The sequence below is a fragment of the Centruroides sculpturatus genome, unplaced genomic scaffold, assembly GCF_000671375.1.
Source record: "Centruroides sculpturatus isolate CEXI.00-Female unplaced genomic scaffold, Cexi_2.0 scaffold1228, whole genome shotgun sequence".
In the NCBI taxonomy this organism is placed as follows: Eukaryota; Metazoa; Arthropoda; class Arachnida; order Scorpiones; family Buthidae; genus Centruroides; species Centruroides sculpturatus.
The window spans coordinates 128914-156858 of NW_019385452.1; the positions used below are offsets into that span (position 1 = coordinate 128914).

Below are 27945 nucleotides of genomic sequence, written 5' to 3' on the forward strand. Positions count from 1 at the left end.
GAGAATATCGAAAAAGAGCTGCTGGAATATATATTGTTGATGGAGGTCATATTTTTCTATTATAAAAGCATTTTTGCGATAAAATACATTGGAGTAAATAATTTTGTAATTATTTAACATTTTTTGTCCTTTCCTATTTGTTTTTGGCTACATTAAAGCATTTTTTGAAAGTATACAGTAAGGTTCCATATTACCACCCGATTTTCTCTAAGCCTACTATCTGACTTTTTGTACAAAAGCCTTCAAAAATCATACTTATAGTTACACTAGCGAAAAATCTAATTAGGAACATTTAGTTTAATAGTTACTAGTACTTTTCGCACAAAAAATGTAGGTGTAGTTATGCTACCTTGTTTACAATTCACTAAAATGTAATTGGGGGAACCCCAATTACATAATACCACCTTCTCCTCTAGTTATTTATTCGGTTGTAAGGTTTTACACATTCTAATTACTATTGTCTTGTAAGTTTAATTTATTTCTTGAAATATTCTCATATGCAGTAAAACTCTTGAACAGAGGCAAGAATATTGGTGGGTAAACAAGACTATCTCTGACCATTGGAATGTAAAAAAATACCTTCACAGGCGAAAGAATATATAATAAATTATTGTTATATCGTCATAATGCCGGGTTTTCATCTATTTAACTCCGTTCTTGGAATTAACAAAGGACAGACGAACGGACGACAGTGGGAATGTATCTGCAATCTGAAAATTGCAGCGCCAAACACAATTTACAACATCAAGACACTAGGAAATAGATGTCGAAGAGTTAAAACAATAAGGAAAAGTTCTAATTTACAAGATTCTTAAAAAAATTAAAAAAATAATAATAATAACATTTTCAATTAAATCTTGTTTATCTTATTAATTATTATTATTTAACCTTAAAATTAAGTAAAATTTAAATCTTCCACTTTTAAAGTTACTAAAACAATTTATAATTGTTAAATTTCTTTTAAGCTGCTTTGTCAAAAGTTAAAGAACTAGGATACGGAATCATGTTTCAAGTTGTACTTAATGCAGGATTTGCGGCTGATACGTTCTTCTTTCTCAGGTTAGTTACAATAGAAAAGTTGAGTTTGTTTTCATAGACGAGGGAAAATTATGGTTAAGCAAAGAATTAAAAGTATTTAGAATTATTTCGTTATTTTAAAAATTTATTTAATAAATATTTCGGAACAAAATAACAATTTTCTTTGATAATTAATAATTGACAAACTTGTAATGTTATCCTTATTTTTTTATGTCGTAAATACATCTGTATCTACGCGTATAAAGCGAAATTAGGACTTCTCAGAGGTCAAGAGAGGCCCGGGTCTCTTTACCTTTCTAGGCCCCCCGGTATATTGAAAAAAACAGAACGGCATTAAAATATTGTGCTATATTTTTAAAATAATAACATTTGACAAAGAAAAATGCAATGGAATGTTTAATTTGTAAAAAATGTTTTGAGGCCTCATAATTATGAGTACCAGGACTAAATAGTAAATCTCTTTATAGTAAGACCTGAAAAAATTAAAAATTAATTTACTTTAATGTGAAAATATTATTATTTGATTAAATATTTCATAAGAAATTCTTATTAAAAATGATTTATAAATGAATTTGTATACGTGTAAGATGATCAATTATCATTTCAAATTTTCCTAGCATCTTTATTCAAATAAAACAAAATATGAAATTTTAATTACTATAAAATAAATTATTAACTTATTGCAATTACGTATAATAATTTCGAAGATTATAGACTTTATATAGCCTATTATCTGCGTTAATTATACTTCATACAATAAATTTAATGTTATAAAATAATTTTATTAGCATTTTAATAATATACGTAGTATTTGCTTAATTTAAAAATATTATTATTAAATTATAAATGAATTTCATTTTAGCGGATTGCTGGTTGTCTACACAACATTACAAAAAATGCAAGAGTGCAATGGAAGATTTAATATCATATATTTTTATTTCCGGAGATACTGGAGGTAATTGCTATTTTCATTATTGCAACAATTAATAATTTGAGAAATTAAATTTATTTCAATTTTAGATTAACTCCTGCATTTATGCTGGCTACCGGCCTTATAATTATGGGACCTATTTATGGATCTGGGCCAATTTGGCAGGAAACTTTAAAACCGTTTGTCGATGGTTGCGAGAAAAACTGGTGGACAAATCTATTATACATTAGCAATATTATTAAAACTTCCGAATCTGTAAGCAAAATATAAATTTAAATGATTTTAAATTTATATTCGTTCAATATATTAAAAGCGATTTTAATTTTTGCTAGTGTGTTCCTCACGGATGGTATATATCGTGTGATATGCAGTTCTATCTTCTATCACCTCTCATATTCTTAACACTTTACAAGTATGTTTCATTTGATAATTAATAAAATCAAATAATAATTATTATTCTAAAAAACATTATTAATTGTTTTATTTACAGAAAACCGAGTCTTGGAAAATTACTAATTGCAGGGGGGATAGTTTTATCCATGGCTATTGTTGGTACTTTAACCTTATTTTTTAAACAACCTCCTGTTTCGCTATTTTCTATTCCAGATCCAAGGTGACATATTTATAAATAATTTACAATAGTGCCGATATTTTATAATTTTATTGACAATTTTTTACGTTTTAGAGATGTAAATGACTTTTTAGATACGGTCGGTTACAAACCCTATACACACTTTGCTTCTTATTGCATTGGTATGGCAGCGGGATATTTACTTGTAACACACAACAAATTAACTATTAAAACAGTGAGTATTTTTATAAAAAAATTATCTAAAATAGTCATATTTTTAATATTAAATAATTTAAACAGATATGCCAAATTCTGGGATGGGCTGTATCTATTATTCTTAGCGTTACTATCGTATATGGTACATTAATGTGGAATTCCGGTTACATGCCTTCTTTGCCCATAACATTACTCTACGCTGCTACATGCCGCCCAATTTGGACGTTATGTATTGCTTGGGTTACCATAATATGCATTACGGGCCATGGAGGTAAGATAATTCTTTAAATAAGTTTTATTTTTACGATTCTGTGTACTGTACATTACACAAATTTAAATTATAGGCATTATCAACGAGATATTATCATGGAAATGCTTTGTTCCGTTAAGTCGTCTATGTTACTTGGCATATTTATTGCATCCATTGATGATGTATCTTTACGTCAGCTATGCCAGATCTCCTATACACTTTAGCCAATATGTTATGGTAAGTATTATAAAATATATTTAATTTTATAAGAAAGCAAATAATATAAAAGTTTTTTCCAATTAGGTATACATGTTTTTAGGCCATTTATGTGTAACATTCGGATTAGCATTTGTATATACATTAATATTCGAAGCACCATTTGTGAGATTGGAAAAATTATTCATACAGAAGTTTGCCGATAAATGGGGTCATAGCGAAGGTGACCAGACAGAAATGAAGGATACTGTCATTGTAAAAAGCATGAAAGATATTTAAACGTGCCACTTTTCATCCAAAATATTGATCTCTTCCTCCTGTTCGTGAGCTTCGTGAGCGTTACGTTGCTCACAATTATATTAAATTGCGTACAGCATCTATTATCATTTTTTAAAACGTAAAAACGTTTAAAACAACGAATATTTCAGTAAAAAGTAAAGTATAAAATAGAAATGATTTTTACTTGTACAGGTGTCATGCCAGGAGTGCAGAGATCGATAACTTTTGGAAAGGTTAGAATATATTTGATGTATATTATATATGTTTCATTTGAATTATTATGATTTATATATATATAGTTCTTATTATATTAGAATTATTAGTGATTATTCATTTGTAAATATTCATTCTTATTCTGCAATGTAAATTTATATATACAGTATATATAATGTAGAGAAAGATTTTATGAAAACAATGTAAACACACATAAACAAATAATTGTTTATTAAGAAATTCAAAATAAAATTACATCATTGAATAGTTGAAGTACAAAATCTTATTACAAAACTATAAAATATTGCAATTTCCTTTACTACTTTCAAATATGAACTCTGTGAATTATTTTGAGTGGAGTCTTTACACTTCACCTTTTATATACATAAAAATAAATAAAGGAACTTTGCATCATTTCATAAAGAAAAGAAAGAGAAAATTTAAACTGTTGAATTAATTAATTAAAAATATGGAACTGATTTATTTTCAAATGTAATAAGAAAATTTTGTATATAACCATTTTCTTATTACATTTGACAAGTGTCTAAATAGTTTCTGAAAGTAAAGAAAATTAGAATAAATTTAATATAAGAAATATGTATAATTTAGTAGATATTATTTATGAGCTTTTTATTGTATGTTGTTTGTAATAAATTTTATTTTATTATATTTATTTTGTTGGTGGCTATTGTGTATTTTCATCTTTATAAATATTGAGTAAGATTTGAAAGGTGCAAGAATATATTATAAACATTTATATAAACTTTATTTATATTGTAAAATAATAAAAACAATTCTATATTTTAGTAAAACATTTAAAACAAACATTTTCTTGATTAAAATTGGGCACAATTTGTTAATATTTTTACATAATTTATCTGTAGAATATCCACAGTAACTACAATGTTGTAAAATATATATACAATATTATTATTTAAAAATATTAATTATAAAATTTTTAAACATTCAATATATATAAATATGAATATTGAATGTTTTAATTAAATATACATATATTTTAATTGGTATTTCATTTTTTATACAGCTCTATATTGTTACTTACGTTTTTGAATGTGTTTTAATAGCATTAATAAAATAACTTTGGGATGATGATAATGATAAAATCAAGCAAAAATATAATTGAATACAAGCAAAATGTCAATCATTTATAAAATAAAATTATACTTTATGATTTGTTTACCCTCTGAAATTCAAACAAGATTTACATTTACTTTATACAGTAGATGAAGACTCAACCTGAGATCCATGGATCCCTTGAATGTCCATACATTAATTTTAGTTGATCTATGAATTTAAATGGGGAAAAGTACATCTTTATTCTCACTAACCTGAAATTTAGTATTTCCTTCAATCATAAATTTAGGCAACAGTGGCATAACTAGAAATTTTAGAGCCTTAGGAAAATATGCTAAGGGGCTCTCCAATGCTTTGAGTCCAGCTCCTCCATATTCATGAAAATACTTAAATTGAAAATACAAATACTTTCTTTAAAGGCATAACTTTAAATAACCTATCCTATATATTCAAGGAAGTCTAAATTTGACTTCCAAACAAGTCTTGCCACATTTTTCCTATAAATAAAAATGTGATAAGAAAGTAAATATTGATGACAAAGGACAGTTTGCATAAATTGATAAATATTATTTACGTTTATGATGTTAAATTTAAGTCTGATCTGAGGAACAGTTATTATTATTATTTGTAATCAACATATTAACATATAGCCAACCAAGTACTGTACAATAAAGTGCATCAGTTCGATAGATGAAACGTCTATCGAACTGGAGATAAATGAAATCTAATCAACACATTGATCCTTAAATAATATGAAACAATGATTGGCTATTATATTTTACTTTCCCAAACTGCGACTGTTATATAAAATTTAACAGATGGCGATCGGTCAAAATAACCCCCTCCCCAATTTTTACATTTTTGGACTCTTGAAACTTCAAGAAATGAAGAGGGAAAAATGTAAAAACAAAAATTTGTACTTCGGATAAGTGATGCGATTAGACAGCATATTCTTTCCCGTTATATTATTATCTAATTACAGATTACGTTGTTCCTTTAAAAACATTACTCTGAAGGAAGATTCATAGGCTTCAAAAGATTTCCAAATAGATCTATGGCACAAAAAAAGGTTTAAGAACCTCTGATACAGATAAATTTGAACAATGATTAATTAAAGATATAATTTTCTTAACGGAAATCCACGGAGAATAGACATTTTTTCGTATTAGTAAATACAGAAAGCAATATCTTAAATCAAAAGTATAAAGAATTGTACTTTTGATTTAAGATATTGCTACAATAAACATGATCTATGAGCTAAATTGCACAATTCAGTTCATGAATTCTGTAAAAAGAATTTTGTATTGCTTAATTTTATTTAATATATCATCTCCCAAAATCGTTTTACTCCTAATGATTCATCTGTACATAAATATAAAATACAGTACAACAAAATAAAATGCCATTTAGAATGATATGTAGTACTTTACAAAGATTTTATTATTAAAATTAAGTAATAATTAAAAACTTTAAGCGTCCGAATTAATTCTATATAAATCATATTTTTTCGTATTTTTCTCGTTTAAATATTGATCATTTATAAAATGAACTTTATGCTTTGTTTCCAATTCTTGGGAATCGAAAAACATCTTTTTGAGAGATTGAACTGGTCCATCAAAGAGTATCCAACACGCATACGCTACTAAGTATGAGATCAAATACAATCCACAGGCAAGAAAGAACTATATAAATAATAAACAAAACAAATTATCATTGATAATGTGTGAAAAAAAGAAAGATTAATATTATTATTAACTAACCGCAATGATATGATTAGGTTGAATACGCTCCCTCAAAAATCCACAGATGATTAATAATACAATATACTGAATTAAGAATGATACGAAAGTTAATCTACTAAGAGGCACGAATGCTTTCCATGTGAACAACTTCCTGAAAATACCTAAAAACAGAAAGACTTTATTTAAGAAATTTAATAGCAGAGGCCATATAACTGATGAAAAATGTTTTTACCTCCTTGACCATAATAACAAACAGCTGTAAACCATGCTAAAGTTAATGCCCACACGCTTCTATGTAATCCAGCATATAAAGATGACACAGAATCGCTGGGAACGTTGCCCCTGTTCCATTCGTAAACTCCAAATAGAACGGCCATGCTGGTAGCTAGAGAAATTGGCCATCCTATCATATGCTGCCACTATAAAAATTCAATTCACGTTTAATAAAAATCTATTAGAACTTTATAAGTAATTAGTTTATATTTACCATTTTCATTTTTGCATCTTTATTTTTGTACAAAAACCATCCCATTGCAATCCCAATAAAATAAGCTCCGATATGGCAATAGGGTTTATGAAAAATTTTATCTTTAACATCATTCAGATCTCTAAAATAATTATTCTTTAATATTATTTACTGTAAAAAAATATATATAAATATTTATGTAATTTTGTATATTTTTTTCCTCTCTTACTCTGGATCCAAATATGTAAATAGCATTGTAGGTGGTAATTTGTAGACATGGGTTAAAACACTTGTTGATATTATTGATCCAATTATTAAAAGAAAATTAAATATCATGGCCCATTTGTTGGATCTAAACATAACAAAAATAGTTAGTAATGGAAAAAAATCGAATTATAGTACTACCAATTTCGTAATTTATTCATTATATAGCGCAAATGACATACGAAAACCCTATTCTCATTTCCTTACATTGAGACTATCAAGAAATGAGAATTTAGTAATAAAATACACGCTGAATTCTGCCTGGAAGCATAAAAGCCCGGATTCGAATCCTGTTACAATCCTTGCACCACGAGATTTGCAAAGGTCGCATGTACCATTTGAGTTGAGTTGTCAAAAGTCCCATGTACAGTTATGACCCGGATTCGAATACTTCGAGGCCTTTCTAACGCCTGACATATTATTGATACAATGCGCTATATCAGTGAAACATACCTAGATAGAGTGAATATAAAAATAAACAAGTACATTCATTAAATTATTAAAATTAACATTAAATTATGCTAAATTATATAAAATCTAGTTCTATCTAATGATTTAGAGACAGATAAATTAATTTTAAACATTTCATTAACCATATATTTTAAAAATTTATCAACATCCACCCTTTCTCTATTATTTATAATCATATTTACTATGCGAAATTATTAAATTATATAAATTTATATCATATAAAATTATTAATTTTATTAAATATTTACCTGAAGATGTGTAAAGGTATAAATACAATTAATGAAATGATATATAGTTGAATGTCCACAGAAAAGTATACAGAATCTGTAAAGCACTAAACAATAAAGGAAAAATCAATATGACGTTGTCAATTTTTGTTAAACATAAAATAAACTATAATTAATTTAAGTAATATACAATTGCTTCTAGAGAAATTAGATGTTTTTCTCATTTGAATCATTAAGTATGCTACAGTAAATAAAAAGTAGGAAATACTGATTGAATTGAATTTCATTTAGCTAACAATCTCTAAAGTTTAGATTTTTCAGAATGATATAAGTTCATAATGAAATCGGTTTACTTTATAAATATAATTAGGCTATTGAATGCCCATTAATGTTACTTACAGTTTTGTCAGGCTTGGTGATGAAGTTATTAATAAAAAGCAGATTTGTCCACCAATTATTTTTACAATTTTCGACATGAGGATTCATTACTTCTTTCCACAGTGGTCCCGATCCAAACATTGGTATCAGCATCGATATTCCAATAAGTAGCATCAAAGAAGGCAGAGTCCTAACAATTGCTTTAATTAATACGTTTTTAAAATATACGTGTAAATGCCGAAATACTCACCTCCAAATTCTTTTTAACAAAAAGGGAATTATAGAAAAATTTTGATTAAATTTCTCTACCGATCTTAAACTCATATACGCTACAATTACTCCACTATAAACATAAATACAGAATTAGCGATATATTTATATATTTTTAATCGTTTTAAATGTAAAAAAAATAATAATTTACCTGGAAAATAAGAGGTTATCAACAGAAAGAGAAAAATTTATAAGCACTTGAAATATTTCAATGTCAGGAAATTTGATCATTTGTCGAAGAGTACCTTAACATTTTCAGAAATTCTTTAATTAATTTTCAAAATTTTTTAAATGATAACGATACAATAATAATAAAAATACTAACAATATAATATATATATATTTTATATTAAGAGTCCTTCATGTTTATAAGTTATTCAATTATACCCTGTAAATCATTCAAAATATACTTGACTATTTCAAAAATGGATGGAGAGATCAAGAACACCTTGAACTTAAATGGAACATATCCAAAACCAAAATTATTCATATTTAAATTATTTATATATACAAATATTTTCATAAGGCATTCTTTATACAAAAGGCACATAGCTACGCACAATGAACAAAGTAAGTCACCCCTATTAAACAACAAAAAAACCCGTTATTATGTTTGCTTTACAAAATCATTAATATAATAAATACCTAGCTCTATAAATTATTTAAAACCAAACATTAATGGACTTTGATTTTTTATCATTATACAAGAGAATATGGAGTGTCCCATAAGTTTGTAAACAGGCGTTATGTAGCTCTCTGTTTAATCCAGTGTTTCTCAACCTCTAACGAATCGTCGCCCCTTCAACGTAGTATCGCCCCCTTCACTACAAAATTCCGATGCCGAGTGACAAGGCTAACGCCAAATTCGTACTGCATAGAATAGACTAGTGACTAGTATAATGTTATTAGTTTAATTATTGTACGATATAACGAATAAAATATCTAATTATTCTTAATATAATGTTTTACTATATCGCCCAAAAAATTGTTTTTCGTCCCCCAAAATATAAATTGTTGCTAATCACCCCCCTGAACATGGAAAAACGCCCACAAGAGGGCCATATCGCCCCCGTTCAAAAACATTGGTTTAATCTTTTACGGGAAAAGCAAGGCACTGAGTGAAGAGAAATTAATTTATTATTTTGATAGTGAGGCATGGTATCAGCGAGAATTAGCCAGACTTTAACGGGCTGCATCTACACTGCTGTGTACGTAAGGGCTACAGCTACACTGCTGCAGTGTACTAACGTACACTGCTGTGTACGTAACGGGCTACAGCTACACTGCTGCTGTGTACTATTTAGCAATTTCATGCTGTGTGTGGACCCATACCAACCAAATTGAATTCGTTTCTTCTTACTCAGAGACAGCATTACGTGAAAAAGGGTAACACAAATATCAAAATAATTGCTCTGTTTTCAGTCTTATAGGACACACTGTGTAATGAAGAAGCATTTAATTTAAAAATCACTTACTAAAGCATAATCTGTTTGTAGCAAAATAGACATTTGCAAACATCATCCACATGAGAGTTAAAGCTTTCAGTCCATGAATGACTAATAATCTATCTTCTTTTACTTCTGTATTAAATAACTTCCTGGAATTTGAATATATAGAAAAGCAAAGCAAAATTTTCGAAACTGTTCTCTCTGAAATTTATGTAAAATGTTTATTAATTTTACATATTTTTCTTAATTACAAACGATAAAAACAACGCTGCATACTTTCATCATAATCTTGATGAGAATTTCCTGAGCATAAGTAAAACATTTCCAATAAAGATCCTAAGATAACAATTATAAGAATAACTCCAAAAGCGCAGCTGAAAATAGATTTATCAATTAAAAATTTAATGAATAATTATAAGAAATTTTTAATGTCAATACTTACAAAATTCCAATTTCATAATTATCTGCACTCCACTCTTCTTTGATCTCGCATCTTTTTACCACAGATCTTATACCGTATTCACTTGTAACTTAAAACAAATAATTAAATAAATAAATAACAACATTTATATGATAATTCAATCATCTAATACATTAAATTAAACTTACAACTTCGAATTATTTCTTCGACATCATCTTTACTACATGTTGATGGCATACAGAGATCCAAACGAAAGGGAATTGAATAAAATAAATGGGCAATTTTGGATATATCTCTAAGAATCTATCAAAATATTAATAACAGCAATAAATTACAGAATATAAAAACTTCAAATAAATAAAATTACATTTACAGTAAGATAAGAATCATTTCTTTACGAGGCTCGTAAAAATTCAGGGAAAATATATTGTATAAATATAACTAGTATATTCTACTGAAATTCGATTTAAAAAATCTGTTAAATCTAATTAAATAAATTAAATTAACTTAATTATTTTAAAATGAACAGAAAACAATGAGTTAATTTTGTAAGTGTAATTCGATTTTCGTAAATAATAATTAAAATTGTTATTGAATTTAAATTAAATAATGATAGCACCGACTACATTCAAGGTAATCAAGTTTAACTGCAAAATATATATTTTTTTAAAATAAGATTCATGATAATAGACTGGTTTGTAACAAAAACTCGATCGTAAAAAATGTTCTTGAAATATTTATATAAAGTTTATTATTTTAAATTTTATAAAAATATTGAATACTTTACATATTTTTATAAGTATGTCGACATAATAATCTATATAAAATGATGATTTATTATTCTAATAACGCATAAATTAATTTTTCTTAATTATATTTGTTAGTAAAATTTTTAATCATATTTTAATTAATTTCATTTAAAATATGTGCTCTCCACCGCAAATTAGTACTGTAGTCGCTTGCCCCTGTACATCGTACTTTTCCTTTAACAATAGAGTTCTGCCGGTTATCTATCTAATATCTTCCAGGGGAAGTTTTGAATCGAAACAACGTGACTTTCGTTTCGCATTGGAAGGTCATATACAGTTAATCGGGGCCTCCTATCTCTAAAGTTTCCATATCTGCTCTTGAATTTCATTTATTTAATACCATTCTGGAGATTAAGGAAAGACAGATGAATAAATGAACAGACAGACGACAGTGGAAATTTATAGGTCAACAATTTTTTCAAATTGCACTCTTATTAATATAAAGTTGAATTATGAAATCATCGTTAATAGACAAAATGTAGATTAATTTTTAAATGTTATTACATTTAATCGACCGTAATATATATCGCTTCCATTATATGCTATGAAATTTTGATAATTTGCCATGTCTGAATTTTATTTTACATTTCCAACATTAAAAAAAACTACAGTTAAGTTACGAGCAGGAAATGAAAAAAATTACATTTCTAAACTTTTATTAACAGACAGAAAACACTTAACAAAAAGTTTCCTAAGTGAACATTAAATAGTATAATTAAGATTTATTAATACTTTTTTTTTTAAATAACTTTCTTAAGATTGAAATTGTTCCGTAGTAAGTATTATTACTAACAATGAAATTACTCAGGCTACACTAATGATAGAATTGACAGCAAGCTATTCTGCTGGTAGGCGCTAACAGCAGGATCGCTGCGTAAGTAGAATGATCCTATCAGCAGTATACCAATATTTTGTAAGCTCCTCCTGCTGGTAGGATGGGCGGTAGGTAGGTCGGAGAGCGAGAGAGACGAGGTGAGTCAAGGTCCTATTGCAAAAATGTGAATCTTGGCATATTATAAAAAAACATACAGACACCCCGGTGAAAAACTATTATAAGTAAATCTATAGCCTTTATCAGTCTCATGGCAGACTGTATTTTGCCCCATCTAAGTACCAGTATACATACGTATAGTGAATGATCCAAGTATAAAAGAATGAACTTTTCTGGTGTATTTCTCTGTTACTTGAACTACAAGATGAGATATAGACATACTGTAGTTGATCCTGCTGTTATGCTTTATTACTATACAGTAAAGCGATTAAAATCACCCTATCATTAACTCCACAGCCTACTCTATAGGACAATTTATATAATTTTATTAAAAGTATGCTGATAATTTAACTGTTTCATTTTATAATTCGAAAAAGAAGAATTTTATGAAGTGCATTCTTTATGGACAATATTTTTCAAAGAATTTTTCGTGTCTATATTTTTCTATTTTCCTAATAAAAACTCCTTAAACCTAGTCAATATTAACAGGTAATAATGAATTTAATTTGTAGTATTTAATACTTACAGTATCTTTTTCGACGCTAAAATTTGCAAATGCATCTAACGTTTCTTGAATTCGATAATATCTAGGCTTGGGAGGTAATGGAAGATGCAATTCTAACGAACAGTATTGTCCTTGGAACAAATATTTTCCACTTCTTTCGTTATTAACCATAACGTCGAGACATTCGTCATAGGAACCGAATGAAGAAACAGAACCCATTAATGTTCCTGTTAATGGTTTACCCAATGCGTCCAACACTATAACAAACAAATTATTATATGATTGGCATCTTTGATTACTGTCAAAATAAAATTATTTATGACTCAAACAATAAATTAATTATTAACTTATTAATAAATAATATAAGAATTTTATATAAAATTTATTGTAACAATATATAATTTTTGTATGTAGATGTATATCTATTCAATGACAATTACTTGATGGTATAAATAATATGCTAATTGTACGAGGAATTATGGCTTATAACATGAAATAAATGCTTATGCCATAAAACAATATAATTACAGTCTATGTTCAAGGATAAAGTAAAGTTTCCTCTAAGCTATTAAAATTCTTAAAAATATTTTTTTTTATTATTTAAAATAGAGGAACACATTTATATATATATAAATACAGTGAAGCGTCGAAAATCCGGACTAATTGGGACCAGATCCTATCCGGATTTTCATTTTAAGTACTGTAAATTCCAAATATACTGTATTCAAGAGTGTTCTAAGTTTAAGCCAGTATTTTAGAAGGAATGTAGGGATACTTAAAAAGATTCCAATTATAATTTACAGGATCACTATATTTGAATAAAAAAATATACTTTAATTATAATTTCAAAAATTACAAATTCTGAATAAATGTTACACATCAACAATGCAAGGCCGAAAGAACATTAACGACGAAGCTACCTTTGAAAGAGTTTAATATTCATTTCTATTATTTTATTTTCAATAGTCTAAGAAAACATGGCTTAAATGAAAATTTTACTTCGCTGATTCTACTGCAGACGTATTGTATAACTCTTGGGTATTTCAGATAATGCTGGCTGCTGATAAGAGACTAGTATCGTTGATTTTTCGATCTTTTGATAAAATATTTTGGACATTCCGATAAGGTCTCAGGCTCATATCAGAATTATGAAATACTCAAAAACATCCTCATCACTATCGAAAGCTTCTACAAACATTTGGAAATGCACATCATTCAATAGTCTATACTGAGGCATTTCCAATGAAATGGAAATAATTGGAATCAACAACAGTGCGATTTATTTATATACTGGATACTACGTTTACAAACTTGATCTGTAACCGGTATAAAAAAACAGGCGCATTTTAATAATAAGTAAAACAATAAAATAGCAAGGGTATTACCGCAAGGCATTGGAAAATATTCAGAAAAATTTAATAAAATCTAACAGAAAAGTACTCTGTTTCTTAATATAAAATATTGAAATTAAGTCACACAATGTTGTAAATTCTCAAATAATTTTTCTTAAAAAATAATAAATAATAGCATTAATCAATAGTAGTCATGATATGATATAAATTATATTTCCCTGCTAAATTAATTTAATAATTTCATCAGTAGAAGGTATGAGAGATAAAAGAAAATAAAAATAAGATAAACATAGTAAAACTAAACACGAAATAATGAAAGTTAACAATTGTCCTCTAGATATATAAACGATAAAATATTAGAAAAAAATTTTAGGAAAATTGAACGGAGATACAATTGTTTAGATGATTAATTGCTTATCAAAATAACAAATTAAAATAGTTTTGAAGCATTAGACGTATTATCTATTGCGACCAAATCGACATACTCCTGGACAGTATCCTTATATCATTTCCTTGTTATACTTTAATTTTATATTAGTTTTTCATATCTTCTATCTAAATACTCGTTCCATTTTGTTCTTCTCTATTATGACCTCCTATTGCTTCTACATTGTTTCCGCTGTTACTTTGTTTTAGTTTCAGTATGTAAGTAGTCCACTTATTTTTCCAAATGAGATCATTTCAGTTTCTAATTTTTGTTGCTTTAGCTGCTCGTTGCGTTACTTCATCTTGTATTCTCCTTTTCCCGTTGAACCGAAGTATTTTAATCTTAAAACTCCAACTTACATCTCGATAGTGTATTTGATTTTGTCATAACATTTTTCTAGAAGTTGAGATTTTTAGGTTAATATCTTTTAATAGTTTGTTGAGTTGTATTACTTTCTGTAGATTGTTTTCCAGTTAAATCTACAACATTATCAGTGTAACGTAGAATTTTTAAATCTTTGTTTTCGATTTTACTTCCTTCTACTGTTGTTTCGCTCACATCAGTATATTAATAAAGTAAGACTTAGGAAGTCATCTTTAGAAACAATATTTAAGATGACTTTTAAAATAGAATATTATTTCTATTATATTACTTTCTTCGTTATTTAATGTAACCTTTACTAATATTTTGAAAATTTTATAATCCTTTTATAGTGTGAAGAACGGGGTCCAACTTAATAAAAAATTCCTTGGGTTGCTTACCCGAATTTCATCCCTTGCCCCAGAAGGGGTAGGCTATTGTTTCAGCAATAAATTAGGTAAATTGCAAATAAATATTATCCAACAATTTAATTTTAATTAAAAAAATAAAGATGACATTTAAAAATTTTCTATAGCATTTTGACAAAATATTATTTTTTAAATGTTAACGTTATGTAATATTTGCATAGTTAATTGATGACATATAAAGAAAGGTTTCGAAACTTGTGAAGTTCTAGGAGAAGTCAGAGATAAATTATGTTACTTTCCTTACTTATATCATATCTCCAGGTTGGAGGTCTGCTTTATAATCTTGTTGTTTTCCTTGTGTTTTCCATATAGGAATTTGTATTTCAACACTATTTGACTTCCGTATATTTTCGTACTTTTACACATTAGCACACGTGTTTCTTGTTAACATACAAAAACGGGAATTGCTACTATATATTAATTTATATAAATCAACACTCTCAATTTAGATAAAAACAATAAGTAAAACTTGTTTTTTTTTATCAATCTCGACTGAATATATCTAAAAATTAATAATGATTATGGAGTTCATTAATCATTCCTTTAACACACGGACGATCATTCAAGGATGTTAAAGTATTAGGCTAGACAAATATAATTAAAGGCAAGGACGACAATTCACTTTGCTTTAATTTATGTTCAATTCTTAAAATAAGAATTTGTTTCTTTTTTATTTTTAAACGAATTTATGTTTAATTTTTAAACTGTAATAGATACAAAACACTATTATTTTTCATAACCTACTTTTCGAATTTCTATGCCTTGACACCAATTTCGGTTATTTGAGACTAAATTAAAATAGATACTCGCATATTTCTGTAATATTATATACTTAGAGAATGCTTAATATTAATAAAATGTAGCTAATTATGCGTATTTTATAACAAAACAGTTGAATTTATAATATAAATTATTTAAGGATTAAGAAGAGCCTTGAACTCTTCAAGTATACTTCTTGGAATTCTTTTTATTTTTAAAATGGAAACAAATTTTTTGTAAGTGAGCATTGTTAAAATTTACGAAGGTCAATCGATTAAAAAGTTATTACGGACCTTAACCGAAAATGAAATTTTTAAATTTGCAGATGGTAATCATAATTCATTGTCTCGATTAATGTAAAGATTTATTCTGAAATAAAATATAATTATAAAAACGAAAATGTTTATTCATTATTAAAATGGTAGAAATTATTAAAGTTTATGCAAATTAATAAAGATATCGTAAATAAATATAAATATTAATTATATGTGTTTAGTTCTTTCCCTCTTCACATGACGTGACGTATTTTTTTTATTGTTAATTATATTTTTAATGTGTACAGACAATCCTCGACTTTTGGACAATTTGTTCTTTTGTATATAATACTTTAATAGCCTTAAATTGCGTACATTTTCAGCTGACAAAAATAATTTTGAGCTGTTATTCAATGACATTTTCTGGAAGTCTTGGTTTCTATAACAGCAAAACTATTTGTGAAAATTAATTATTATTGTCTATCTTAACGTTTTAAACAATGTTTTATGCATCGTAAGATATTCAAAGTTAAAAAAATGTAACAGTTTTCTTCGTCAACAAGAGATTTTATAGTTTTTCTTATCAGTTCTCTGAAAATGGAATTTTATAAATGCAATTCCATCGTTCCAATATATTTTAAAAACATACTAAGGGTCATCCATTAATTACTTTGATTAATGGATGACCCATAAATTTGAGCCCCTTTTTAACTATTCCCTCTCTCCCCATTGTATACGATGATGTACATACAGTGCTATTGGCAAACTTCTTCCCCCTTCAATTACGTGTACAGTATATCTCCTAATATTGAAGAACTAACTTTAAAAATATTCAAATATTTTATAACTGATAATTTATTCATAAAACTAGTAATTAGATTTATAAGAACAAATTTGTACACCACTAATATTACTAAAAATGCGTAAACCCCTCTCTCCTCATTGAGTACAACGATGCGACTACTCTCGTTAGGCTATAGTTGTACTGTACACATAATTAATTAAACTGAGTTTATATGTTATTTGTGGTTTCTGAGGTTTTGGCTAGGACGTGATATTAATATTTACGGTATACCAAAACAATTGTGGTTTTAAATATTAATTAAATTACAATCGTATGATAAGGTAAAATGTGTGAAATGAATCTATTATTAAAATTTCAGCTATAAAAATTGAAAAATTAATAAAATCATCAATTTTTAAAGAAACAAAGATTTATTTTGATGAATAATTAACACAAATGAGGTAACACCATAGAAATTATCTATCCTTTCGTTCTAAAATAATTAAGAATCAATGGTAACTTAAGTATTCAGTTAAAAAAACACAATTTTTAATATAAATATTGTGAGATTTCTATTTTTCTTAGTAAAATATAACTATATTTTTAGATATGCATAGCTTTTATTTTATTTTTGACTCTTTCCACCCATTGGGCATTAAGAGGGGCTTTTTTCACGATAAGCATGAAAGGCCTCCAATGGGCGCCCTATGGCCCGACATATCCGGGACAGATTACCCATCAGTGACGGATTAAGACTTTCTGATGCTCTCTACATTATAAACTCATAACATTTAGTTGTAGATATAGAATTAATCTTTAAGGAACTGGATCTCGTGGGTTCCGACGAGATCCGGTCTCCTATGCATGCACCTCAGGTGTCTAATTAGGCACTGTCGCACATGAAAATTTCCTAGAGAGTTTCTAGCCCGGATTCTATCTCGGGTTCCCCAAGCGGTAGACTTATGCTCTCATCCGCCTCATTAATTCGTGTAGTTAAGAAAGGTCAATTTTTAAAAAAATATATAGAAAAATGCCTATTGTATCATCCAATGCTCGAGTAAAATGAAAAATATAAACTTGTAGTAACTTGAAATTATATTATTAAAGATAAGCGTAACTTATTGCAGTAGCGAGATAAGAGTATCGGTTACTATATTATTATTTTTATTGCAGTATATTATGCAATTGATTTGACGTAACTCAAGGACGTATTTATGAAGGTTGACTTTTGAATAAGTTTATTAGTTTTTTTTTTTAATTTTATACAAAGACAATTATATTCTTAAAAGTAGGTTATGTCATAAAATTTCTACATTCGACAATATTATACCTTGAATTAAATGTATCTTTAAAAAATAATGTTATAATCTGGTTTATTTTTGAATTTTTAATTACTTCCAGATACAGCTTAATGAAATAATTTTTGAAAAAAACCATAATAGATTATTGTTTACATATTAATTGTAACTAGTTAATTCAGTGTTTCTCAACCTCTAACGAATCGTCGCCCCCTTCAACGTAGTATCGCCCCCTTCACTTCAAAATTCCGATGCCGAGGGCCAAGGCTAACGCATTGAATAGACTAATGATTAGTATAATGTTATTTGTTTAATTATTGTACGATATAACGAATAAAATATCCAATTATTCTTAATATAATGTTTAACTATATCGCCTAGAAAATTGTTTTCGCCCCAAAATATAAATTGTCACTAATCGCCCCCTCAACATGGAAAAACGCCCACATGGGGGCGATATCGCCCCGTTGAGAAACACTGAGTTAATTAGTGACTTAGTTATTTTTTGGCGTAAGGAGTTAAATTTCTTTGTTTTTTTCCCTCTTTTTCCCTATGGACACTAAGAGGGCCTTTCTTCTAGACCCATTATATTCGGTCAGGACCACAATAGAGCGTTCGAGTAATGAGGAACAGTGCCCCGACATATCCGGGACAGACCATCCAACGAAAAATTCTTGGAGTTGCTCTCCAGAATAAGATCCTGGGTCCCCCAGAGAATTAAATTATATCGACAGACAAATAAGTAAATGTAGAATAAATAAAGACGAGATCCTTATAATGGTTCTGGTTTGATGGGACAAGACAAACGCAACACAATAGCCATCTGTCAATGGGAATGAACTTTCTATAGGAAAGTGGACTCTACTTAGATATTGACAAGCGAAGAAAACCTGGAAAACTTCATGCAACCGGCCTGTATGTCGGGTGCGAACCCGCGACCAGTGTTCAGGTGAGCCAACAGTTCTGTTGAATAACACTGTAAATAGAACCGACTTATTAAAGGAATTCGTGACTGTAAAACTAATACAACGTGTTGATCATCGAACAATTTCCACAGATATAAAAAATATTTGGTATAAAATATAAAAATAAAGTTCCTACATATAACAGTATCTTTTAATAAACTGAAAAAAATCTCTATAAGAGCTTACTTCCTTTTAGGGATAAAAATAAAATCTCCCGAATTAATATTAAAATCACAGAAAAATGACACTATTTATAATGAGAAAAGGAAGCAGGAAGGAGGAATATGCTCGATTTATTCGAATTTACAGAGACAATAAATAAATAAAATAAATTCCTTATCCAAGAACACTCAACTGTCGATACAATTTTTGAAGCACAATAATTACTAATTTATATATATTTAATTACTAATATTAATGAATATAAACCCTTAAAGAACAGACTAAAGTGGAAAATAAAAATCATTCGAGCATCTTACAGGATACGCATGAACGCTTGCCGCTGCCGAAAGTTATATTGTATACTTCACAGTCACGAACAATAATCAAAACATGAATTCTTTATAAAATAATGAAATATTAACGAATTTCTAAAATAACTGCCAAATGACAGTATTATAATTTATTTTATTATAATAAAAATATCTTTTATTATATCAGCAAATAATAAAATCGAAATCAATCATTTTTTATTTACTTTTAATCTCAGGAACTATACTAAGATGACATTGACTTTCCTTTTTTTTAATAAATCGGTTATTATCATTATTTGATAATAATTATCTAAAAAAAATGAAAGCTAGTAGGCTACATTAAAACCTCGAATTTAACAGATTCGTTCGAACCAGGTGTCCGTTAAATCGAGGTTTTACTGCATTATTATATTATACAAATAGTTTATGGATTGAAAGTGAATAAACTTTAATTATTTGCAAGTATGGAAACTTCCGCATTTCTTATTGGGTTGAATTAAATAAGGCAACACAACATATGGGTGATAGGCCAAAGAAGGAGTATCTCCTGGAATAAACGCATAAAAACTGATCCTTATTTAGATATTAGGCACGTGAAGAAAACCCGGAAAATTCCAAGCGGTTGATGCGCGAACCCGTAACAAAGTATCAACGTTTAGTGGTGTTATCCATTCGGCCACCGTTGAGCTTTGTTACTTTAGATGAAACTATAAGGCAATTTCTATATTTAGAATAGAATTTTGTAAATAATACCAATAAAAAGAAAATCTTGATTTCTTGTACAAAAACTCCTTATACAAGATAAACTGACACATGATGGAATCCTATTCCATTCTTGCAAATTTAGTCTTTTCATTTTTACAAATAAAACTGAACTATGAAAGATTTCAAATACAGTTTGTAAATATAATAATTCTCATATCATTTACATAATATTATATTCTTTCTTCCGTCTTTCTTCTTACGTATAAGATAGTTTGTCTGTTAAGACCAGAGTTCATTTTCCTTCAGGGTACCTTTATAACTTTTACTAGGGCAACCCGGAAGCACTATTTCTTATTTTTCTTTTAATTGAATATTCTTTTGATGAGTTTGTCATCTGATCTTTGGACGTACAGTACCTCATATATTCTAATCTTCTTTGTGTCCCATTTGTTAATGTCTTAGATTTTACACGGTGTCTAATATCAGTAGTCCTCATTTTAATTAGTGTTGAACTTTTTGGTATTTATTTCAGTCATTCCTAGCATTTTCTTAATAGCTGATCTAGAGAATAGGGTCATGATAATTCTAACCTCAGTGGCATGCAAACGTATGATTTAAGATGCAATTTAGAACACATCATTCAAAAATATCTCTTAAACGAAAAAATTTCGAACGTTGCTCATGGTTTTGATTAAATTATTTTATGATAGATGTTCCCTGTAAATTTAAGCAACTCAAACATCCTGAGTAGGATGATAGATTCGTGTTTCGTGAAGCAATATTTTTGTGTAATTTCATTTGCTGAGACAAAAATGGAAATTTGAAAACCGTAACCAGACGTTTCCATTTTTGTCGATCACAACTTCACATAAGAAAATATAATTTTTAAGTGTAAACTGACGTGTTTTTACGACATGACAATGATCTATTTTCTTTTTAATTCAGTTGTCAAGAGAAAAACAAGTCAAACATTACGTTATTTGATATTATGTAAAAAACAAATTTACAAATCTTTGTACTTTCTAGGACTTGTGTTGTGACCATTGCCAAATTTCTTTATTGAAAATTTGATAAGAAGAGAATTATCTAAACAATAAAACCAGGACAAATTAACAATAAACATTTGCAATTCGAAGACACATCAAAATAATATTTCTGAATTCTTCACGGTCATCCCTCTCAGGCGATAGAAACACAGAAAATTAAATCTTATGTAAATTCTTCCTCACTTTCATTCTAATGGAGTGCTATGAAACGATGTAGTAAATTGAGAAATAGTTTTGATGTGTCTTCGAATTACCGTACAAATGTTTATTAAAAGTCTAGAATTTACAGTTTACTTTTAGCAAGAAACTTTAGAGGATTATTCAAGAATTTTCTCTTAATTAGAATCCGCCAGTAGACAAGAAAGCCTATATAAAACCATTGAATACTGGTCGTGGGTTCGCACCTGACAAACTGGCCGTGTGTTTTTGAGTTTTCTTCACATGTCTAACACCTAAATAGGGGCCTGTTTCCCGTAGAAAGCCCTCCTGGGAGGTACCCATTCGTCATCTATTCCTTATGTAGGTATAAAATATAATCAAAAATTTTATCAAAGAAGTGCTCATAGATAATTAAAATATATTAAAATTATACAAGAAAATATAAATCATTGTGGTTCATTTGACGACCATAGATTTAGAATATAATAAAATGTGTTAAACATGTTAAAGTATAGAAAACGTCATTCGTTTACCTACCAAACAATTTTCCAAATGTTTAAAGGATTTCACGGTAAGCGCACAGCAGGGATAATATATTAATATTAAGATGCAATTATTTATCCAAATTTATTATTTATCAGCAAAAGATTCTTTAAATATCAACTTAGCAGATTATAAAGAGTTAATTTACATTATTCATTTTAATATAAATTATATTTGAAACATCTCAAATTAATTGCGAAATATACTAAGAATTGAAGAAGGAAAAAATCAACAATATTTCTAGTTAAGAATTAAGAATTAAATATTTCAACACTTTTGCATTACTTGAAAATATTTTTAATGTTCTATGCATGATACTAAATTATAAATGCTATTATAAATCTTTAAAAAATGACCAACTTTTTTAAATATTAATCTTATTTATTTTAATTTGTACATGCAAATTGAGTATTAAAAGGACAGTATATAGAGTGACGAGAAGAGATGAAAGTACACTTATAATTTATTAACCCTCTGACTTATATTTGGAAATTTTAAATGCTTTTTAACTTAAATTATTATTTATAATTATATTATATTATATAAATATATTGTTTTCTAGTTATGAAGGTGGAGGAATGTTATATTCTTAGAAGATAAAACGTCTATCAAGAAGTTTTGACTATATTTTTGTTAATAGAAACTAAATAAATTTTTAATCAAATATTTAGATTTTTAAAGCGCTTTATTTTAATTAATATTTCAATTCCCAGAACGTTAATAAATTAATTAAAAGCATACAAATAAAATTTTAATATCGAATTTTGTTGTAACATAGTTTATCATAATTAAAATATACGAAAAATTAAAATATATTTCCGGGCGCTTTCGAACATTGCTCCAAGATAAATAACGTTCTATATTTTAAAAATTACCATGATAAGAGTAAAATGTTGAAGTAATTTTCCTCCTATCTACACTCTAAACGTCTAGAAACAGGTTTAATTTAATTCAGTAATTTTAATTTATTTAAATTTTATTAAAACAAGCTTTTATTGGCCGCGTTTTTCGAGAGTGATAGTAGAGTTGATTGGGGTGGCCCCATCCCCAAGTATATACAAGATATATACATATACACACATGATTAAATTCTACATTTACTTATGTTTATCGGGTTTGGGAATGGAGAAAATGGTAGGGATGGACCACCTCATAAAACATAATGCATTATCATTGAAGTTAGATATGCTCTCATAGTTTCAGCCTTGTATCTTAACTAGAAGTGGAGGAAATTTGAGTTGCAAGATTTAAGTGCATGATACAAAAGCATGTTAAATAAAAGAATTTAATTAATATTAATAAAGCGCCCAAGTCTACTAAAATGTACTTTAAGGAAATATACGCTGTTTAACTTCAATTTTAGCAGAAAAATTAACTAGTTCAGTATTATGTAAACGCTATAAAATTCACTTAATACGTCCTTCTGCTACGATGAGAATAAATAAGTAATATAATGCTCCAATTTCATCAATGATATTTGATGCAACACAGAAAAACCATGAAAATCAATGAAAATAAATGACATAAATAGGCCAAAGTAATAGAAAATTCTTTTCTATTTTTAATATATCTCTTATCAAAATTTTATATTTACTCTCAACGATATTCAAGAAACTTAAGTGCTCTCTCTGAAAGTAATTTTCTTCTATTATTTTCCATAAGAGGATTAATTAAAGCTAATTATTTAGAAGCTCCTTATTTTAATTAATACATTAATCACACGTGTATGGTCCATATTTAACCTATATTTTAAAATAAAATATTATAATAGCATATTAATTACATATACAGCTGCAAGTAACAAGTCTCTATTTCTAGACATAAAATTATCTTGAAATTTATGAAGTGGTGTGACATAAAATATGTGACCCCATCTATATAAATACACACGTGTATATATTATACAATGCCACTTCCGGCATATGCAACACTGAATAAACATGTGGCTACATAAGTGTATTATCGATAATTCATTAATTTGTTAACACGAATTTGCATCCTTTTATGCAAATTTTTATGTTAAATATATGAGCACTTAAAAGCTCTTGAACAACATAAAAGATAGTAATATGAATAAACAATTCGAAAGTTACCAAATAAAAATATTTTTCCTTATACAAGTAAATGTATTTTTAAATGAATTGTGTTTAAGATCAGATAATTTCTATATAACTTGATAGATTTTTTTTCGTTTATTATAAGTTTCACGTTTAAACAATGCGTTCGTTATCTTTTAATTTAGTACTTAGAAAATAGAAGAATTTAATGCATTGTTACTAAAAAGAATAGAAATAAAGATATAAAAATAATTTAATAAATAATTCATAAGAAATGCTACATTTAACGCATACAATTTATTTTGTTTTAAAGAAAAAAAAACTTAAAAAGCATCCAGCTTTTATAATATCTGAAAGAGAAGTGAAATTCTGTTAATTTTTAATTAATCAATTAAATTATTTAATTATAATGAAAATTATAAAGGCATATTATATTTATAGTATCGAGGCTTCTATATATACAATAAAAATATTGTTTTGTTAGGGGATGTTAAACTTTGTAAACAAAAATATGTTTCTAACAAACAGTTTGGGTCAGTGATTAGTTAGAACCGGTATAGAAGCTGCAAAAAGGTGTAAATTTTTTCCAATATGATTCGTTTAACATGTCTTCAATAACACTACTTTTTAACGTCAAGGATAACTAAATTAACTTTTTTACATTATAATAACCTAAATTATATTTATATCTATAGAAAATATATCGTAAGAAATGTTTAAGTATGTTATAAATCGCACTTTTTTTATTTAAAGTTAAGCTTATTTTGCAATAATTGTTTTTATTTTTAAACAAATTAAAATGTAATTTTATTGCAAATTAATATACTCTCCATTAACGATAAAAAATAATCGTTTATTAGTAAATTAAACAAAAGTTTTGAATATATTTAACAATTTATAACGATAAATAAAATTTTCTACAAAAAAAATAAACAAAATAAAATAAATTTCCAATNTCGAATTGATCAAAAATTACGTAAGAAAACGGGAATAAAACATTTGGTTCATTAGAAATGTTTTGTTAATTTCGACTGTCAACTATTGAAGAGTATGCAATGAAAGAGCATCTGTCAACGGTGTGAAAAGTCAGTTTTAAAGGAAAAAAAATAAAAGAGATGGTTCAATATCCAAGTTGAGTGGCATTCGCTGTCACAGGCGTCACTTAAAACTACGTCCCTAAGCCTTTATCCCAATATATTGTTGACATTTTTCTACTTGGAGTTTTTTCTTGGATGAATCTTTTGCAAGTCGATTTTGATGGTGGATTGAAGAAGATGGAGTTGCCCCCTCTTCTTCTTCTTCTTCTTTTTTTCATTTCTTTTTCTTCGTTCTTTCATCTCGGAAAATTAAAGTTGGCAACAAATCTTGAATATTTAATATATTCTGATGCGCTGTTTAATTTTTAATGCCTTCATGAATTTAAAAGCATTAATGTATCGGTCTGTTCGTGAATTTATAACATAAATCGCAAAAACGTAAATGAAAGAATTTAAAAAAAAATTTCTTTTTTATTAATCGCATAAGGAAAATATAAAAGTGGAACAGTCACGTGCAGGTTCCACTCTCACTTTTCTTCAAAAAGTGTACCAACAACTTTCACTTTTTAATAGTTTAAAAATACTTTTAGCATTAAAAAAAAGAATGCATTTTTTTTCATAAACGAACGACTGGTTAAATATAAACTTTAACCGTAAATAAAAACTAAACCGATTACTTAAACTGGTTTAAATATTTATTGAGTATATTTTTATTAAAAGGGAAATAAAATACTTACTGTAAAATGCCCATGGTTTTAATTTCTGCAATGCAAACACCAATTGTAACAAATGAGCTTGGCAACGTCCCGATATTTTCAATTTCGAACTCTTTTCTAGGAAAAATGGTAAAGCTTGTTTGATGATATCTTCGACCGTACTTTTCAAAGATTTTTCCATTTCCTCCCATGATTTAACAGCTTGCATCTCTGGAGTCATCGTAGTTGTCGGGATTTCAGTAGTCGAAATTGCTACGGTCATATTTATCATAGAAGATACATCGGTACCATCTTCTTCGGGATCATCGTGGCTTCGTGATGTCACTAAGTTTGCATTAGTTACAGTTTGTTGGCATTTAGCGAACACAATTAGCAAAGGGAAATATATGAGAGTCAGCTTCATCGTTCGCATGGTTGTGTTCTAACTGGTATGGTTGATCCGACTAGAATCATACCCAAGAGCAGTTTTATAACTGGTTGGAGGAAAGACCTTGAAACTCCTTTTCTGTTTTCTCTGCCTATGAGTCAATAACACTTTTTCTATTTTCGAAATAATTGTTATAGTGGATTAAATTTCGAAATTTTTATATATTTTTTAAAAATAATTAATTTTAAAAGTTTAAATACTAATTTTAAAAAATTAAATGAAAGTATTTAATGATTCTACATAAAAACTATTTACTTAAATTATGAAAAATTGTAAAATATAATCAAATACCTTTTTTTTTAACGAAAATTAAAGGTTTTATACTTGAATTGTGAATCCATCTTCTTCAGGCAACAAGGAAAACACATACTGGTAATGATAACGAGGTTTAATAATGCTTAATCCTATTGGTATCTATGCTCGTACCCATTGTTATTGGCATGCTTGATTTACTACAGCTACTTCCTAGTTTGATATATACATATGTATTATTAAAATATAGATTAAAAAAAATTGAACTTTTACTAGTAGAAGTGTCTAACAATAAAATTTTAAATACTTTTACAGCTAAAACATGCAACTTTGTATTGCATAAAGAGGTATTTCGTAACGATCCCATTCTTTTCTAAACAACATGATCTACGAGATTTAAGAATATTGTCCTCTTTACTTTTACTAAAACAAAGAAATTTGTATGTTTATAATTATTTTTTCTCTCTTTTTCAACGCATAAATCTTAAATAATGCTTTCGTTTTCATTCTATTTTATTAACGGTGTGTCTATCGATTCTGTATAAATACACCTTTAAATTTAGATTTTCTTTTTTTAATTTTATAGGAAAAAGTTAATATATTTATCAATGAAAATATATTTATATAAAAAAATTGACCTACATAAAAAAATAATTAGATAAAACAATGTTTTGAATGGCTTCTTTCATTCATACTTTAAAGTAAAATCAATATAAATCTTGAGTATTTATTATAAATAATAAATATATTTACTATTTTTATATTGCACTTATATTATATATATATTTAATTGCTTTGAGATAAATTGATTCGAAAGTACATATGTACTTAAAAGCAATACAAGTTGCATTTTGTGGAACCGGTTCAAACATGGTACAGCTATTGGCTAAAGTTAGATTTCGACTTGATAAAAACTTGTCAACAAATAAATCTATAATTGTACTCATTCTAAATTAGAGATTAGAGAGTTTCCAGTATATATTTAAAATTAGAAATATATGTATAACTCATTTAATTACCTATTTAAATATATCTCACTCTATGTCTCTATACTTAGCAATATATAATGTAGTTTATTTAGTATACGAATATGTTTTTAAAA

General features: G+C 27.4%; 2 protein-coding genes across 2 annotated transcripts in view; one reads left to right on the forward strand and one right to left on the reverse strand.

Moving 5' to 3' along the window:
- Positions 1-3542, forward strand: part of LOC111639140 (nose resistant to fluoxetine protein 6-like) — a 24469-nt gene extending 20927 nt beyond the window's left edge. The window contains exons 9-17 of the mRNA XM_023384928.1: positions 966-1059; positions 1901-1993; positions 2059-2224; positions 2302-2381; positions 2460-2582; positions 2655-2775; positions 2841-3027; positions 3101-3243; positions 3310-3542. Coding sequence (XP_023240696.1) covers positions 966-1059; positions 1901-1993; positions 2059-2224; positions 2302-2381; positions 2460-2582; positions 2655-2775; positions 2841-3027; positions 3101-3243; positions 3310-3501 — 1199 coding nt within the window. The 3' untranslated portion in view covers positions 3502-3542. The remainder of the gene's footprint in view (positions 1-965; positions 1060-1900; positions 1994-2058; positions 2225-2301; positions 2382-2459; positions 2583-2654; positions 2776-2840; positions 3028-3100; positions 3244-3309) is intronic.
- A 987-nt stretch (positions 3543-4529) lies between these two features.
- Positions 4530-26698, reverse strand: LOC111639142 (nose resistant to fluoxetine protein 6-like). The gene is made up of 15 exons (XM_023384931.1): positions 26186-26698; positions 12823-13058; positions 10685-10799; positions 10518-10605; positions 10352-10449; positions 10103-10276; positions 8779-8872; positions 8608-8700; positions 8379-8547; positions 8001-8086; positions 7247-7369; positions 7039-7159; positions 6784-6970; positions 6570-6712; positions 4530-6491 (listed from the first exon to the last, which is right to left on the reverse strand). The coding sequence occupies exons 1-15, from the start codon at positions 26574-26576 to the stop codon at positions 6279-6281; spliced, it is 2331 nt and encodes a 776-aa protein (XP_023240699.1). The 5' UTR covers positions 26577-26698; the 3' UTR covers positions 4530-6278.
- Between the last annotated feature and the right edge of the window lie 1247 nt (positions 26699-27945).